Source organism: Fundulus heteroclitus, chromosome 16, assembly GCF_011125445.2.
Source record: "Fundulus heteroclitus isolate FHET01 chromosome 16, MU-UCD_Fhet_4.1, whole genome shotgun sequence".
NCBI classification, from domain to species: Eukaryota; Metazoa; Chordata; class Actinopteri; order Cyprinodontiformes; family Fundulidae; genus Fundulus; species Fundulus heteroclitus.
In genome coordinates this window covers 5387382-5402770 of record NC_046376.1, presented here as the reverse complement: position 1 = coordinate 5402770, position 15389 = coordinate 5387382, and the positions used below count along the sequence as shown (strand labels likewise).

At 40.5% G+C, this 15389-nt stretch overlaps 1 protein-coding gene across 1 annotated transcript in view; it reads left to right on the top strand.

The window, feature by feature from the left end:
* Positions 1–15389, top strand: part of serinc1 (serine incorporator 1) — a 43147-nt gene that overhangs the window by 6671 nt on the left and 21087 nt on the right. The window contains exons 3-5 of the mRNA XM_036148766.1: positions 4670–4863; positions 11977–12056; positions 13456–13593. Coding sequence (XP_036004659.1) covers positions 4670–4863; positions 11977–12056; positions 13456–13593 — 412 coding nt within the window. The remainder of the gene's footprint in view (positions 1–4669; positions 4864–11976; positions 12057–13455; positions 13594–15389) is intronic.

Sequence of the window (15389 nt, the reverse complement as noted above, 5' to 3'; positions counted from 1 at the left end):
AGTAGGCGGAATGAGACAGACCCATAAAGTAACATCTCCCAGTGATATTGAACACAACGCTGTTAGTGGCTAACGGCTAGCAAGCTGGTAACTGGAAGCGGCCCAGAAACGACCTACACAGTTCTGCTTTTCCAGCTTTGTACAGCCTTTAACGTGAAAGCAGCACAATGAATCTGGGCTAGCTCCGACAAAGCATCTGAGTTATGAGGTGTCAGATATTCCTTTTTTGCCCCTTCTTGCCCTTACCATGCGCTACATAAATGCTTCACATACACCAAAGTAACAGAATAAAAAAAATAAATACACATTCAGCAGAAAGGTAAATGGCTAATTTAAATTCAGGGATAATAAATACTGCCTTTTTTTTTTTTTAAAAAAAAAGAAAAAAACGTTCTTACCTTTGTTAGAATAGAATAGAAATACCTCTACTGTCCCACAGTTGGGAAATCTGGGTGTGACAGTGGCAAAAATAGTTGGCCTAGACATCAGGCTTGCACACAAGATTAATTAATATGAAAAGATGTAAGGAGAAAAAAAATCCTGTGCAATTAATAGACGAGGCCTATTGAGATGGTGTGCAAATTAAAAATGTTAGAAAAAAAACAGCAGTTTATTTACAGAGCAATGTAGTATTTTAGTCAGCTGTCTTTTGTTGCACAAATTAACAAGAAAACCATCCACAGAACAGAACCAAACTATACAGCTCTGACATGTCTCTGCAGCTTTGTAGTAGGGCTGCATGTAACGGTTATTTCAATAATCGATTAATTGATAAATACAGTTTTATTTCCATTTCTTTTTTCAAAAATAGAGCATTTGGACTGAGAGATCAAATATGCACACAAAACACAAGTTGCTACTTAGATGTTCTGTTAGAAAATATATTGGGTGATAAATATATTTTCTTCGAATAAAGAAGTTTATGTTGACTAGATTGTTAGTCAATCATTTAATGGTCAACACTGTCTATATGAGCAGCCATTTAAAACAACAAAAGTGAAACTGTAAAAGCAGTGTTGAATGCCGTTTGCACTCTTGCGTGAGTGCACCTAGGGGGGAAAAATGGGCATAACAATGCAACCAGTGCAAAAACACAGCATCTGACAATCAAATAAACCCCCAGCCCATTTATTAGACTGTTTCAGCACAAGCTGCATTGTATGTAAAAACTACATGCTACATTTGTCCTTGTAAATATTTTATTTCCAAGGATGTCAAGATTTCACATTTTTTTTCAGTCAAAAAGGGTGTTATTTAATACTTTGTATTTCTTCTGAGAGTTTTCCATTTTTGAGTTTGTCCTTTAGGGATGCTTCTGAGTGTCTCACCAAAGTTTCATTATGTTTACATAGGGCTGGACGATAATTCAATAACAATATATATCGATCAATAGACGTGTGGCGCAATAGGAGGAAAAAACAGGGTCGATAAAAATTCGATAGAGACAGTTTTCCTTCCTTCCTTTCAGCCTATCATATTAGTTGATGCTACAGTCACTACTTCCTCTCGACCAATCGTAATCGTGGACCCAGGCACGCCGTCACAAAGCGCCGCCCTCTCAAACCACAACATAGAGCACGTGAATATGTCGCAGCAAGGAGCGGTGGAGGAAACGGTACCAAAACGGGGTTTTACTAGTTCGCCAGTCTGACAGAAATAAACCAGTAATTTGTAAAACTTTCAAGGCTCCGGTAAAAACAAAATTCTGGTAACGCAACCAACTTGTTTCATCACGTAAGCCGCTCAGCCGCTCACAACAGCAGCAGCGCGAGCTGTGTTAGCCCCGCTCCGCTTCATCTTCGGAGAAATCTTACGGAGCTTCTTCCAAAACAAAGCAGGTATAGCAGCTAAACTGGGCTCCCTTCTTTGTGATAAATTGGTATTGGTATATTTATTTTGGTCATTTTACTGGTCACTTTAGTTTATTCTTTGTCAGTATTTAATAACATTACTCAGGTCTCTTAAGTCATTTTTCTTTAAAAAAAATTCAGTTATTGTTAAAAAAGTTGGTTAAATAAATATTTAATTGGAATTCTGTGTTTGTGTTCTTTATTAAATTTAAATCATTTAGCAATATCATAAAATGTCCAGGCAGAGCTGCACATTAAATATGGTTTTAAATATTTTCAGTAATTATCGATATCGATCAATATGCACTTTTTTATCGCTAAGCTTTTTTTCTATATCGTCCAGCCCTATGTTTACATTACAACAAGAAAGACTACTTATTCTTGAAAAGTTAGTTTAGAGACCTGCTCCTCTCTCCCATACAGTACCTTCACTCAGACTTTGTCAGCAAATTAAAGCTTAATCAACAAATTATTACCATCAAAATGAAATTGTATTTTGATTGAGATGGTTGGTTTATGATCCATAATTCGATCAGCGTCCATCTAAACATTTGTTTTGATTAACTCATGACCTTACAGTGCATGCATGTGGAGGATTGGGCCACAGTGCTGTGCAGTATAGAACTATCTTTTGAGCTGTGTTCTGTGTTGTGATTTGTAGAATTTACTACAAAAAAGCAGCATTTGAAAATACTTCCTCCGCCTAGCTTCATTTACATCGCTCTGTCAGCCAGCCAGCTTTGACGACTGCCTGCAGGTGAGATAAACAGCTCCACCACATGGTGGGGGCTGAGCAGCGAGTAGAAGCACTAATCTTTGGCAGCTAGAAGCTCAAGTCAATGCAGGCAGCTTGTTGCGTTGTTTTCTTTTCTGTTAAACTTAAACAGTCTTTTTAGATCTCTTTGTTCTCTGCTAATTGCCCATTCCTTTGTCTTAGCAGGCTATGCTATCATTAGTATTAGCTGCCTGGCCAGAACACAGTGCTCTGAATAAATAATGTAACAAAGCCTCGAGGCAGATCATTTTGCCTCGATAAATTTTATGAAACGTGATCCTTGAATCATTCGATGAATTGTGACAGCCGTAATTTCAACTGTTTATTTCTTTTCATTTTGATGATTATAACTGACAACTAATGAAAACCCCAAATTCAGTATCTCAGAAAATTAGAATATTACTTAAAACAAAAAGGATTTCCAAAAAAGTTGGCCAACTGAAAAGTATGAGCATGTACAGCACTCATTACTAAGTTGGGTCTTCTTTTTCCTGGATTACTCCAGGAATGCGGCGTGGCATGGAATTGATCAGTCTGTGGTACTGCTCAGGTTTTACAAGAGCCCAGGTTGCTCTGATCATGGCCTTCTTCTGCATTGTTATGTCTGGCGTAAGGTCAGATGAGATTGATGGCCAATTAGGAACAAGATACCAACTTTGGCATTATGTGCTGGTGCCAAGTCCTGTTGGAAAATGAAATCTGCATCTCCAGAAAGTTGGTCAGCAAAAGGGAGCATGAAGTGCTCTAAAACGTCCTGCATTAACCTTGGACCTCAGAAAACACAGCGGACCAACACCAGTAGAAGACATGGCACCCTAAACCATCACTGACTGTGGAGACTTTACACTGGACCTCAAGCAATATGGATTCTGTGCCTTTCCTCTCTTCCTCCAGACTCGGACCGTGATTTCCAAAGGAAATGCAAAATTGACTTTCCTTCAATAACATAACTTTCAACCACTCAGCAGCAGTCCAGTCCTTTTTGTCTTTAGCCCAGGTGAGACGCTTCTGACTTTGTCATGTTCAACAGTGGCTTGACACAAAAAATGCGATAGCTGAAACCCTGAAGTCTGTGCGTGATGGTTCTTGAAGGGCTGACCCCAGCTGCAGTCCGCTCTTTGTGAAGCTCCCTCACATTTTGAAGGGGTTTAGTTTCAAAATCCTCTCCAGCGTGCGGTCATCCCTATTTTTTGTACACTTTTTTTTTTCTACCACATCTTTTCCTTCCCTTTGCCTCTATTAATGTGCTTGGAGTGAGCTCTGTAAACAGCCAGCCTGTCCTTTTTATTAGATGTATCTGTTTGACCAGCTTTAAAAACCACTGGTTTAGATGAAGGCATATTCATGTTAGAATGGTCTAGTAAAATTCAAGACCAAAAGCCAACAATCTCTGGGAAGACTAGAAAACCACTGTTCACATATACTTTGTTTAAAATATCAATGAGCTTGAAAAATGTTACAAATGAGGGGAAATTCAGTCTCTAGATGTGCATAGCTGGTAGAATATGGTCCAGCAACTTTAATTAAATGTTTTTTGTGGTCCATTAAACCATCCACCTCCATTTAATTACAAAAACAAGCCACAATAGCAATAGACCACAAATAACACAAATGTCATGACCTCAACACATTCATTTGAAGAATTATTTTTTTAACAGTACTGTTCCATTTTCTGTTTAAATCCATTTTGATTTCCAATCACTTTTTACAAAGTTGCGTCCAATTCACGCCGTGAAATCAAAAGGGACTCAAGATCCACTATGTTTGCCACATATTCTTCTGAAGACAGCGTTCAGGAAAGACAAAATGAGCATTTGAATTTTGGGCTGATGTGGTTGATTGTGATTGGTGTGTGATACAATGGGTGTAACCATGGTTCCTCAGTGTCAGGCACGCTAAAGCCAGCAAAGAAACTCTGGGGAACCCAAACAAATGACCTCTAAACAAATATATTTGGAAGGCTGCTTTGTATAATGGGTGGACTGATTAGGTAATTACCGTTGCTGACCTGCAAGATTTTTTTTCTGTGTTTGCATCTCTCTAGATTCCAGGGTTCTGTGAGGGAGGTATTGGTTCATATATCCCTGGTCCAGAGGGCCATGTGAACTGTGACGTTCTGGTTGGCTACAAGGCTGTGTATCGGGTTTGTTTCGGAATGGCCATGTTCTTCTTACTGTTCTCTTTGATCATGATCAAAGTGAAGAGCAGCCAAGATCCCCGAGCTGCACTTCATAATGGGTAAGTCATTATTTTTCTCTATCTCCATATCAATGCTACATTTCCTTGTACATATTTTTCTTCCAAGGGTGTTTATATCTTCCATACGTGTTTCTAATGTTTCTATCAAGAGTCAAAAAGGGTGTTTAGATATTTAATTCTTTGTTTTTCTTGAGGGTTTTACATTTTTGATGATGTCCTTTTAGGATGCTTATTGTTTGTTGTTCCATGGGTGCGTTTAATTTGTGTCTGTGTCTAATCTTTCTTTGTATCATAATTTCATTATGTTTACATAGTAGTAGTAGTAGTAAGTTGAGTCTCTCCCATACAGGACTTTTACTCTTTGTCAGCAAATTAAAACTTAAAGCTTAATCAACAAATTATTACTATTGATCAGTCGGAATGAAATTGTATTGTAATTGAGAGGGTTGTTTTACGCTGATCCATAATCTAATCAGCATACATCTAAACATTTGTTTCTATCAACTCGTGAACTTGCAGTGCATTCATGTGGAGGATGGTGCAGCAGTGCTGGGAAGCACAGAACCTTGACGGATGATCATAAGTTCCTCTTGCTTTATCATCAGCAACAGTATGAGTTGCTGAGCCTACAGCTTGATTATGGAAAGTTAGAACACCTCAACCACTCCCAGAAGCTGGTGCAGGTCTATTCTAGTCTATCCGCACCTGGTGCGGGTTAAGAAGATAGTGGCGCTGTAGAAGAAAGTGGAGGATTGGGAACAATACTCCAGAATCAGTGATGTCATTGTGAACTGGTTGAAGATTAAACTGCGGTCATATGCGCATGCGGTGATAGTGAGCAGAGAATAAGGACACGGTGAGCTGGAGCAACTGGTGGCTGCTTTTATCACGACCAGGGATATTCATCTGGATGTGAATGCAATCGAGGCTTGTCACCCTCTACTTGCAAAGGATAACCTACCAGCTGTGATTTTGAGGTTTGCTTTAATGAAACAAGGTAAAAAGTTAAAGGCACAAATGTTTACTTGAATGATCATCTGATAAAATATTGCAAAGAAAGCCAGATATCTACGGAAACAAAACTGCAATTCATAACCCATGTGTTCTGTATTTAAAGTGTACATCAAGCTTTAAGGTACACCTAAGGGGGCCAAGGTACTAATTATCAAGGACATCGAGGAACTGAAAAAATATGAATAACATGGAATGCAATGAGGTCGTTGACTTTTTGTCTTAACGTCACTCAGCATTAACTCAGCATTAACTCAGCAAGTATAGAAAATAATGGTTTGGGGTTACAGCAAATGATTATGGACAATGAACACTTGCAATTGAAATCATTTGAGTACTCTGATCATAATGGATTAGACTTGGACAACAATTTAGATCCTGATGACAACTTGTTCTTATTAACTAACATAGCAAAATGCAAGTACTTTTCCGAGGATGATTATATTCATTTCAATAGTAGGAGCATGTATTGTAACTTATTGTAACTTCAAAGGAATTAAAGAATACTTACAATGGTTTGCAAAGCCATTTAGTATAATTGTAATCTCAGAAACATGGTTTAATGAAGATAGAGCAGTAGTTCGCAACCTAACTAAAGCAGTGGTTCACGACAGAGCCAATAGGTCTGCAGACGACGCTGTCAACTTGGCCCTTCACTACATCCTTTAGCAGCTGGATTCCGCAGGTACCTACGCCAGGATCCTGTTCCTGTCCTGTCCTAGGCCATGAATACTATATACTAATAAGCATTTTAGTCCAAAAGTCTAAGACTTAATACTAAAATGGCTGCCAAAAACAACTCCCACATCCTTGGGCGTACTGTGCGCATACTTTGACTCTCTGTGGACGTTTTACCCTTCATAGTTGAACATACTGTTACATACATTTCTTATGGCAAATTCCTACAATTCCCACACATCTGCCAGTGGGACTAAGCGGCGGAACGGATGGTAAATGTGTGACAGGGTTCCCATGGGTCCTTGAAATCCTTGAAAGTTTGTGAATCTGAAAAAATAAATTCAAGGGCCAAAACAGCAAAAAAACACCTTGTACTTGAAAGTCATTGAATTTTTTTGTGGGGTTGAAAGTTCACACGGATGACGACTCATGTGTCATTATTTTACTACCACATGATCTTTTAAAATTATGTTGATTCCACAGACTTTTAATTTGCAAAAGTATGTTCGCTCTTCTTCGTTAATTGGTAGGCTACGGTTTAGGCCTACGTGCGTCCAATAGGTTACATTTACGCAGTGTTGCCAACTCAGCAACTTTGTCGCTATATTTAGCGTCTTTTCAGACCCCTCCAGTGACTGTTTTTCAAAAAAGCGACTAGCGACAAATCTAGCGACTTTTGGAGACTCTTACGTGAAAGCACGTATCGTTCATACTCTTGTCCTCCAGCGGCAGCTGCTGCCGTGGGGCGCCTCCCCCGTCCCAACCCCGTTCTCCCGCTCCCGGAGGAGTCCCTCTCAGCGCTGCAGTCAGAGCCACAGCATGTTTACCCTCAGCATCCAGACTGCAAATGAAGCGCGCATGCGCTGGGATTGACTGTGCAGGTTGATCATAAATAACTGAATTTGAAATATTTTATCTTAAATAAATAACGGCATTTGATTCACACAGCCACATGTTCATGTTTTACCGTGATTTGTAGGCTCCTTAGTGGACCACAAGAGAAAATGTTAAAAAAAAGTTGAAAAGAAAAATTTTGTAACTCCGCCATAGTGTCTCTTTATGGTTCATTTTGCCGGTCTCAAACCTGGGTAAAGGAGGAGGGTTAGTAAAATGTATTGAAATTGTGTCTTTAACGAAGGTAACAAAAGCCTGAGAATGATTTAAATATATCTCTGAGCAGCTTTCTGGCAACCGTGGCACTTTAAACAGAAGTCAAAAACTGGCTTAATCAAAGATGAAAGTAAGTGAAACAAATTGATATACCGTATTTTCCCGACTATAAGCCGTTACTTTTTCCCCACGCTTCGAACCATGCGGTTTATAATGTGGTGCGGCTTTTCTGTGGATTTTTCATAACCCGCCAGGGGGCGCTTTAGCAGAAAGTTAAAAAAAACGAGACGGTAGGGAAGTCAAATTTGGAAATCAAAGAAGAAGATAGCGCTAATTTTTATTTAGCACTTGTAAGCAGCAGACACGACGGAGAATTTTATTCAAAACCATACCCACTCATCATGGAAATCACACGAAGAAGTTCTTATGATGCCGCTTTTAAGTTGAAGGCCATCGATCTGGCAGTACAGGAAGGGAATAGAGCTGCCGCACGTAAACTTGACGTGAACGAATCCATGGTTCGGCGCTGGAGACGGCAGCGGGAAGAACTCATCCAATGTAAAAAAACTAGAAAGGCTTTCAGAGGACATAAAAGCAGGTGGCCTGAACTTGAAAATGTTCTTGAGGACTGGGTTAACACTCAGAGAGCAGGTGGCCGAGGTGTATCCACCGTGCAAATCCGGCTGAAAGCCAAATCAGTCGCCCGCAAAATGAATATTGAGGATTTCAATGGAGGACCGTCTTGGTGTTTCAGATTCATGAGGAGAAAGAGTCTGTCCATTAGGGCGCGAACAACTCTCTGTCAGCAACTCCCCCCAGACTACCAGGAAAAAGTAGCAAATTTCCGACAATTTGTTAAAACAAAAATTGCGGAGAACGCCATAGGACCAGACGATATTATAAATATGGATGAAGTGCCATTAACATTTGATCTGCCGCTGACCAGGACCGTGAACAAGACAGGTGCGTCATCCATTATGGTGAAAACCACCGGACATGAGAGAACTCATTTCACCTGCGTCCTGGGCTGCACCGGCTCTGGAAAGAAGCTTCCCCCGATGGTGATTTTTAAGCGCAAAACTATGCCGAAAGACCAACTCCCGAAGGACATAGTGGTTAAAGTCAACCAGAAAGGATGGATGGTTGAAAGTCTGATGAAGGACTGGTTAACGGAGTGCTACGGAAAGCGCCCAGGAGGATTTTTTTCACCGTAAAAAGGCGCTTCTTGTTTTGGACAGTATGAGGGCCCACATCACCGACTCTGTGAAAGCTGTCATCAAGAGAACCAACTCAATTCCTGCTGTGATTCCTGGAGGCACAACAAAGTTTTTGCAACCTCTGGACATCAGTGTGAATCGAGCGTTTAAAGCAGCACTCCGGAGTGAATGGGAGGCTTGGATGACGAGCGGCGAAAAATCCTTCACAAAAACTGGCCGCATGCGAAGAGCATCATTTTCTGATGTCTGTCAGTGGATCCTAACAGCGTGGAGCAGCGTGAAGGAATCTACCATTACCAACGGGTTCCGAAAGGCTGGACTGCTGCGTGAAGAGAGCGCCGCAGCTTCAGAGCCAGCTTCCCCCCGGGATGACAGCGACACGGAGAGCAACTCTGATATTCACACAGAGAAGGTATGTGAAGAAGCTCTTCTGATGCTGTTCAAGTCCGACACTGAAGAAGAAGACTTCAGTGGTTTCAGTGCGCAGGAGGACGATGAATAAATAAATCAATAACTTTTCTGTTTTGTTTGATCAGCACTTTTACTTTTGTGCTACAGTTTGTTCAGTTGTGTTCTGTTAAACGAGGTACCGGTAACCATTTCAGTTGTTATCAGCGGCTTTTACCCCGGTGCGGCTTTTTTATATGTACTTTTCTAGTTTTTTTTTAAAACTTAGTGGGTGCGGCTTATATAGAGGTGAGCTCTATAGTCGGGAAAATACGGTAATTCTAAACATCTCAGTGCTGCACTTTTTTCCATAAAATTCCATGAAACAGTAGGCTAATGTACATCTTATATGTAATGTAGTATGGCATAGCCATGTACTTTGGATATAAACGTAGGCTATGAATATGATCAATATCAATGTAGGCCATAAATTAAGTCCACTTTCTTGCATTGCTTCTGACCCAACAACTTCTATGCCGTTTAGTCTTTTATTGAATTTGCATTGTATTAAAATATGATAACCTATTCAGCGGTCACAGTAGGTAAATGCCGCCACTTGTGGTCCTTGAATTTGAGGAAATTAGTCCTGGAAAGTCCTTGAAAGGTCCTTGAAGCTGAGCTAGCAAACCCTAACCTAAAGCAGTTTCTTTTCCAGCAGGCTCCCACTTGTCAGTGAGAACAGAGAGGGACTGTAATGCCACTCGTCCTTGCAACCGCCTGCTTGGAGCAGCTCAGTGTATCAAGTTCGGTGTCACATATAAAACAGTTTGATGTAAAGACTTCTTGCCGCCTAAAAGTCGTAAAAATTGAGCTGTGCACATACTCCTTCGCGCAGACCACCGTAACATGAACTATGCCCAAGAATGTGGGGCTCTTTACATGAATACACTTCTAGTTTTGACATTACAGTCAGGCAGCCTTGTAGACTGTTCAGCGGTCCGATCAGGTAGTGACGCAGTGCTCTGAATAGCCATAAAGCAAGGTAGCTTTGTTTCTTACCAAAGTCATACTTACACATTTTAACAGGTTTTTGAGCACATTGTACCACATAAAATCGGTCAGTTAGCACAACGCTAATCATATATAAGGCGCACCTTCAATTTTTGAGAAGATTCTAGGATTTTAGGTGCGCCTTATAGTTCGAAAAATACTGTAAGCAAACCGCCATTATGATAGTTCTGTCATACTGACAGTAGATGGTGATACTTCTGTTGATATGTATTCATCACGCCTGGCACTGGATCCTTATCTAGCCTCAAAAAGGACTATCAAAACAGTATCAAGATGGAGGCTTGCTGTATGTAGCTTTATTTTGTCATGATCAAACGGTTTTGAGTCTTTTTCATTAGCATGTAACATGGCTATATATCTTTTTAAATTTAGATAAAACCAAAGCAGTATTCTTTGGAGACTACCAGGAAAATTTAGATCAGAAAATAAATTTAGGTGGTGTTACTATAGATACTGTGTCAGATTTAATTCTTAGGAATAATTAGTGACAGCAAATTGAACTGGAAAGCACACATCAGACATATACAAAGTAATGTTTCAAAAAGTATATGAATTCTCGATAAGGTTAAATATTTCTTATATTATAGTGCCTTGTATTTACTATATTATTTAGTGTTGCCATTCTTAACCTACTGCATAGTAATTTGGGGCAATAACTATAAAAGCGTCCCCACTTTCTACTCCAGAAACGTGCTGTGAGAGTGATGCATAAAATTGATTTTTCGAGCATACTAATTCATAAAGTTGAAGATACTGAAATTTTATGAATTAGTTGATTTTTATACAGCACTTAAATGATTCAAGGAAAATAAAAATATTTTGCTTAGTAATAGTTAAAAGCTCTTTGTACACATCGAAGGGGGTTATAACCTGAGGGGCTGTGTTAAATTCAAGGTCCATGCAGTAAGCACAATGAGGAAAGGTTTTTATGTGTCTTTGTGTGGTGTTAGACTTTGGAATAATTTTGGGGTCACATCTAAAACAAGTATCTATCAGTTTAAATCAAAGTATAAAGAAACGGTGTGATCAGAATACATGGCTTTTGTTTATGGGGTAGATCATTGCTCTGTGATGCCTTTTATGTAGTAAGGTTATACTGCTATATAATTACAATAATGAATGCCTGTAATCTAAAAGCAATGCATTATAGTACTTATCAAGCAAATTCAATTAGAAATATAATATCTGGTCACAGAGATAATGACGTATATATTATGTGTCATACTTATCTTGTGGTATTCCCACTCACCATTGTTGGTAATAGAATTTCATTCTTATATGCTCTTACCCCCAGATTCCACATCCTCTGCTCCTATACTTGTCTGCTCCGTTCCAGACCATTTTTTTCTCACTTTCAAACGGAACAAACATAAGATATTGTAATGACTTTGCTGTTAACTGTCATTGATGACTCCATGTTATATCAGTGCTGTGGTGCTCTCATGCCATGTCAAATCACTACTTATTTTTGGTTCTGTGAAGCGCAAAGCGCTCCCTATCTTTTGAGGACTTAGTTTGAGCCATCGTTTGTAGAATTTACTACAAAAAGCAGTATTTGAAAATACTGCCTCCGCTTCCCTTTTTTTCACGAAAGATTTTTCATGCTTTTGGTGAATTTTAACAGTAATAAGCATTGGCCCAACTGATTTGTATTTGTATTTCTGTTTTTTTGTCACAGATTTTGGTTCTTCAAGTTTGTTGCAGCTCTTGGCATCACTATTGGGTCGTTTTTTATCTCACAGGGACCATTGACTACTGGTAAATATTTCTTTCCATAACAGCCATTTTAATTGAAAAGTATTAACACGGAATTACGTGGAAGCGTGGTACACCCTAGACAAGTCACCAGTCCATCAGACAACTATGCACACACTTTTACTTAGGGGCAATTTTAGATATACAGTCAGTGTATTTTGTTTTAAACAAACACTTGTGTCTGCACACGGGGGCTCAAGGACTGTACTGACCAGCGGGTTAGGAGTCCTCGCCTGGATTTTTAATCTTTTCCTTTCACAACCCACTGTCTCACCCTGTCTGAAATTTTCCACCACTGTCCCCTGTCCATGAAGCCCTACATTTCCTGCCTTACTAACCACCAGCCAGTTATCACTATTCCACAAAAGTTTCCACCTCTAAAAGTTTGCCTGTAGCCTATAGCTCCACTGAGGATGCAGTAGCCACAGCCCTCCATCCTGCACTGTCCCATCTAGAGCCATGTGCAGCTGCTTTTCATGAACTATAGCTTAGCATTTAGCACTGTCCAACAAACAAACTGAAGGACAGTGGACTCCCACATTCCACCTGGATGTGGATCCACAACTTCCCATCATGTTGCTGCCAGAGCGTCAGACTGGGACAGCAGGCATCTTCAGCTCTTCACCAGCTCTCCACATGGTTTTGTGTTGAGCTCCTTGTTTTACAAGCACTTAATGTCTCACTGCACCCCAAATCACATCAACACTGACATTGTCAAGCTGGCACATGAAACCACAGTGGTAGAACTCATCTCCGGTGGGATAAGTATACCTATAGGGACGAGGTGGAATGAGGGTGTTGCGTGGTGCAGCACTCCGCAGCTCAAAGAGAAGGCATTTGGTTTTTTTTGTCTGTCTGCCGGGAAAAGTTCCTCCACAAAACACTGGGTTTGTCTCGTCTATAAAGACGGTTCTGTGTTTTCTTCTGGGTGTCCTCTACATATCAACAGATCTAAAAGCTTCCAGCAGCAGCTCATTATTTGGGGCAACTGTGCTGCTGCTGGGAAGAAAGGTAGCAGATTGGGCAGATACAAATGGGTCAGTTTATTTAGAATATTCAAATCTGTAACCTTAAATTATATATTTTTTTAGTACACATATCGTTATAGACATGAATTATTATGACAACCCTTCTATATACCATCCGTGGTATCACTGTTACTGATGTATATTAAAAAAACATTAAAATAAACTATGCTTAGCCAGGTGGTGGGGCAAGTGAAGCGCTTATAGTACAGTGAGGGAAACTCTTGATGTACAAATGTACTTGCTTTAAATCAAGGGGAACTTTAGGTAAATTCCCTGTAGTAAGCAATGAGCACACTTTTAAAGCTATAAGGTCATAGTATTTTCTTTTAAGCGTTAGAATGGCATTGAGAAGTTTTTCTTGCTGTTTTCTGCAGTGTGGTTCTACATCGGAATGGCAGGAGCCTTTTGCTTCATCCTCATCCAACTGGTTTTACTCATTGACTTTGCTCATTCCTGGAATGAGTCCTGGGTGGAAAAGATGGAAGAGGGCAACTCGCGCTGTTGGTATGCAGGTAGGATAAACACTTTAGGGGTTTGTATATACTGAACACAACAACATAAAAAGTAGTGAAGTAATTGACAAAATGAAAGAAAGGAGGTTGTCAGTTGACATTGTTAATATTGAAATGGGGCAAATGTATTAAGTTTGTATGCATATTGAGGCCTTTAAAAACCTAGAAAGTAAATAAATGATAACTATCATAATATATGATAGGACTGCAATGCCTTGCAAAATACTTTTGGCTGTTTAATGCTTCAACTACAAATTTCAGTATCTTTTATTGGTCTTTTGTGATAAGCCAACACAAAGTAACATAACAGTGAATTAAAAGAAAAGTGATACATGGTTTTCAAAAGATTTACAAAGAAAATTCCTAAAAGTGTGGTGTGCATATGCAGTAGCCTCGTGAGACCATCCTGATCTCGCGAGCTTTCAAGGTTTCACTCGCAGATCAGTCTGGCTACTCTCCGTTAAAGAAAATTTGGAGCCGTTCACCAAACGAACGTCCAATCAGCGTTGGCTTTGAGGCGAGTTGAGGTGTGACGCAACGGGAAGCGCGACAGTTCAGTCTAAAGAACATGGCGGCTTCAGCCGATGAAACTAGCGTTAGCGTGGCTATCGAGCAAGTTTTATCGGAATTACAGAGTATTTCTTTGCTGAGCTAACGAGCCTTTACCTGCAGCAGCAAGAGTAACTTGGCTTGTGGTTGTGTTTTCGTCGTCGCTCGTAACAGAGCGAGGACGAATCTGATTGGTTCATTTGGCCCGTCTATCACCAACATAGGCCAATCAGCTAACCAGTATTTTCGCTCCTTCCCAAAATTACTTCAACGGAAGGTTTCCAGATGGATATGCGGAGCAAATCTATCTGGCGGAGTCAGGTAACATATGCAGTGCTTCCCGCAGAAATTTGCTTAGGCGAGGCGGTGGGGGGCGTATCATGTGTTTTTCCCCTGCTATTCACTATGTGCACGCGCGAAAGCAACAACAAAAACTGCGTGTGTTTTTTTTTTTTATCTTGGCGAGGCGGTAGCGTGAGTTTGGCGAGGCGACTGCCTCGCCAAGATAGCACTGCGGGAAACCCTGACATGTATTCAATCTAATAGGGAGTATTAACGCCATTTGCTGCAGTTGCAAGTGTTTTTGGTAATGTCTTTTACAATTTTGTTCATCCATCATGAATTCTTTCTAAAACAGGTAAATTACCTTTAGGTATAGGCCATTTTAACAGATGAGCAGATGTCCTGATGCATTCCAATCCAGGTAGAAAAATACAAAAAAGTATACACAACAGTACAATGTTGTGACAATGTTGTGTATACTTTCAAGTGCCAGGAGCACTGTGACCAGTTATACTGTATATCGAGGAAACAAAGCAGCTACTGGCTGAAAGGATGATCCAGCACAGAATAACAACATCATCAGGCCAAGATTCTGTGGTTTACACTCATCTGCCGGCCAGTGGTCACTCTTTTAGGGATGAAGATGTTCTCATCTGGCTTGGTTGTCCACCACACAAAGCATTTTGCATGTGAGTAAAAACTTTGATCTTTGGGGGGGGAGCCTCGGGTTGGTTGGTACATTCGGTTCATGTTGGCCCCATTTCCGGGTGGGTGGGCTTGTGGGTCATCTGGTCTGGGGCCAGAATGGGCTGGTCACATTGGCCCGGTGGTGCATTAGTGGTCCTTGGGGTGTCCGGGATGGGTGCTCGGGCGAGTGCCGGCTCGCTCCTGCTGCCTGCCTTGTGGGGCCTGGCCCCCTGTGGTTTGGTCAGGGTGCCATTGGGACGCCAGTGCCCCCCTGGGAC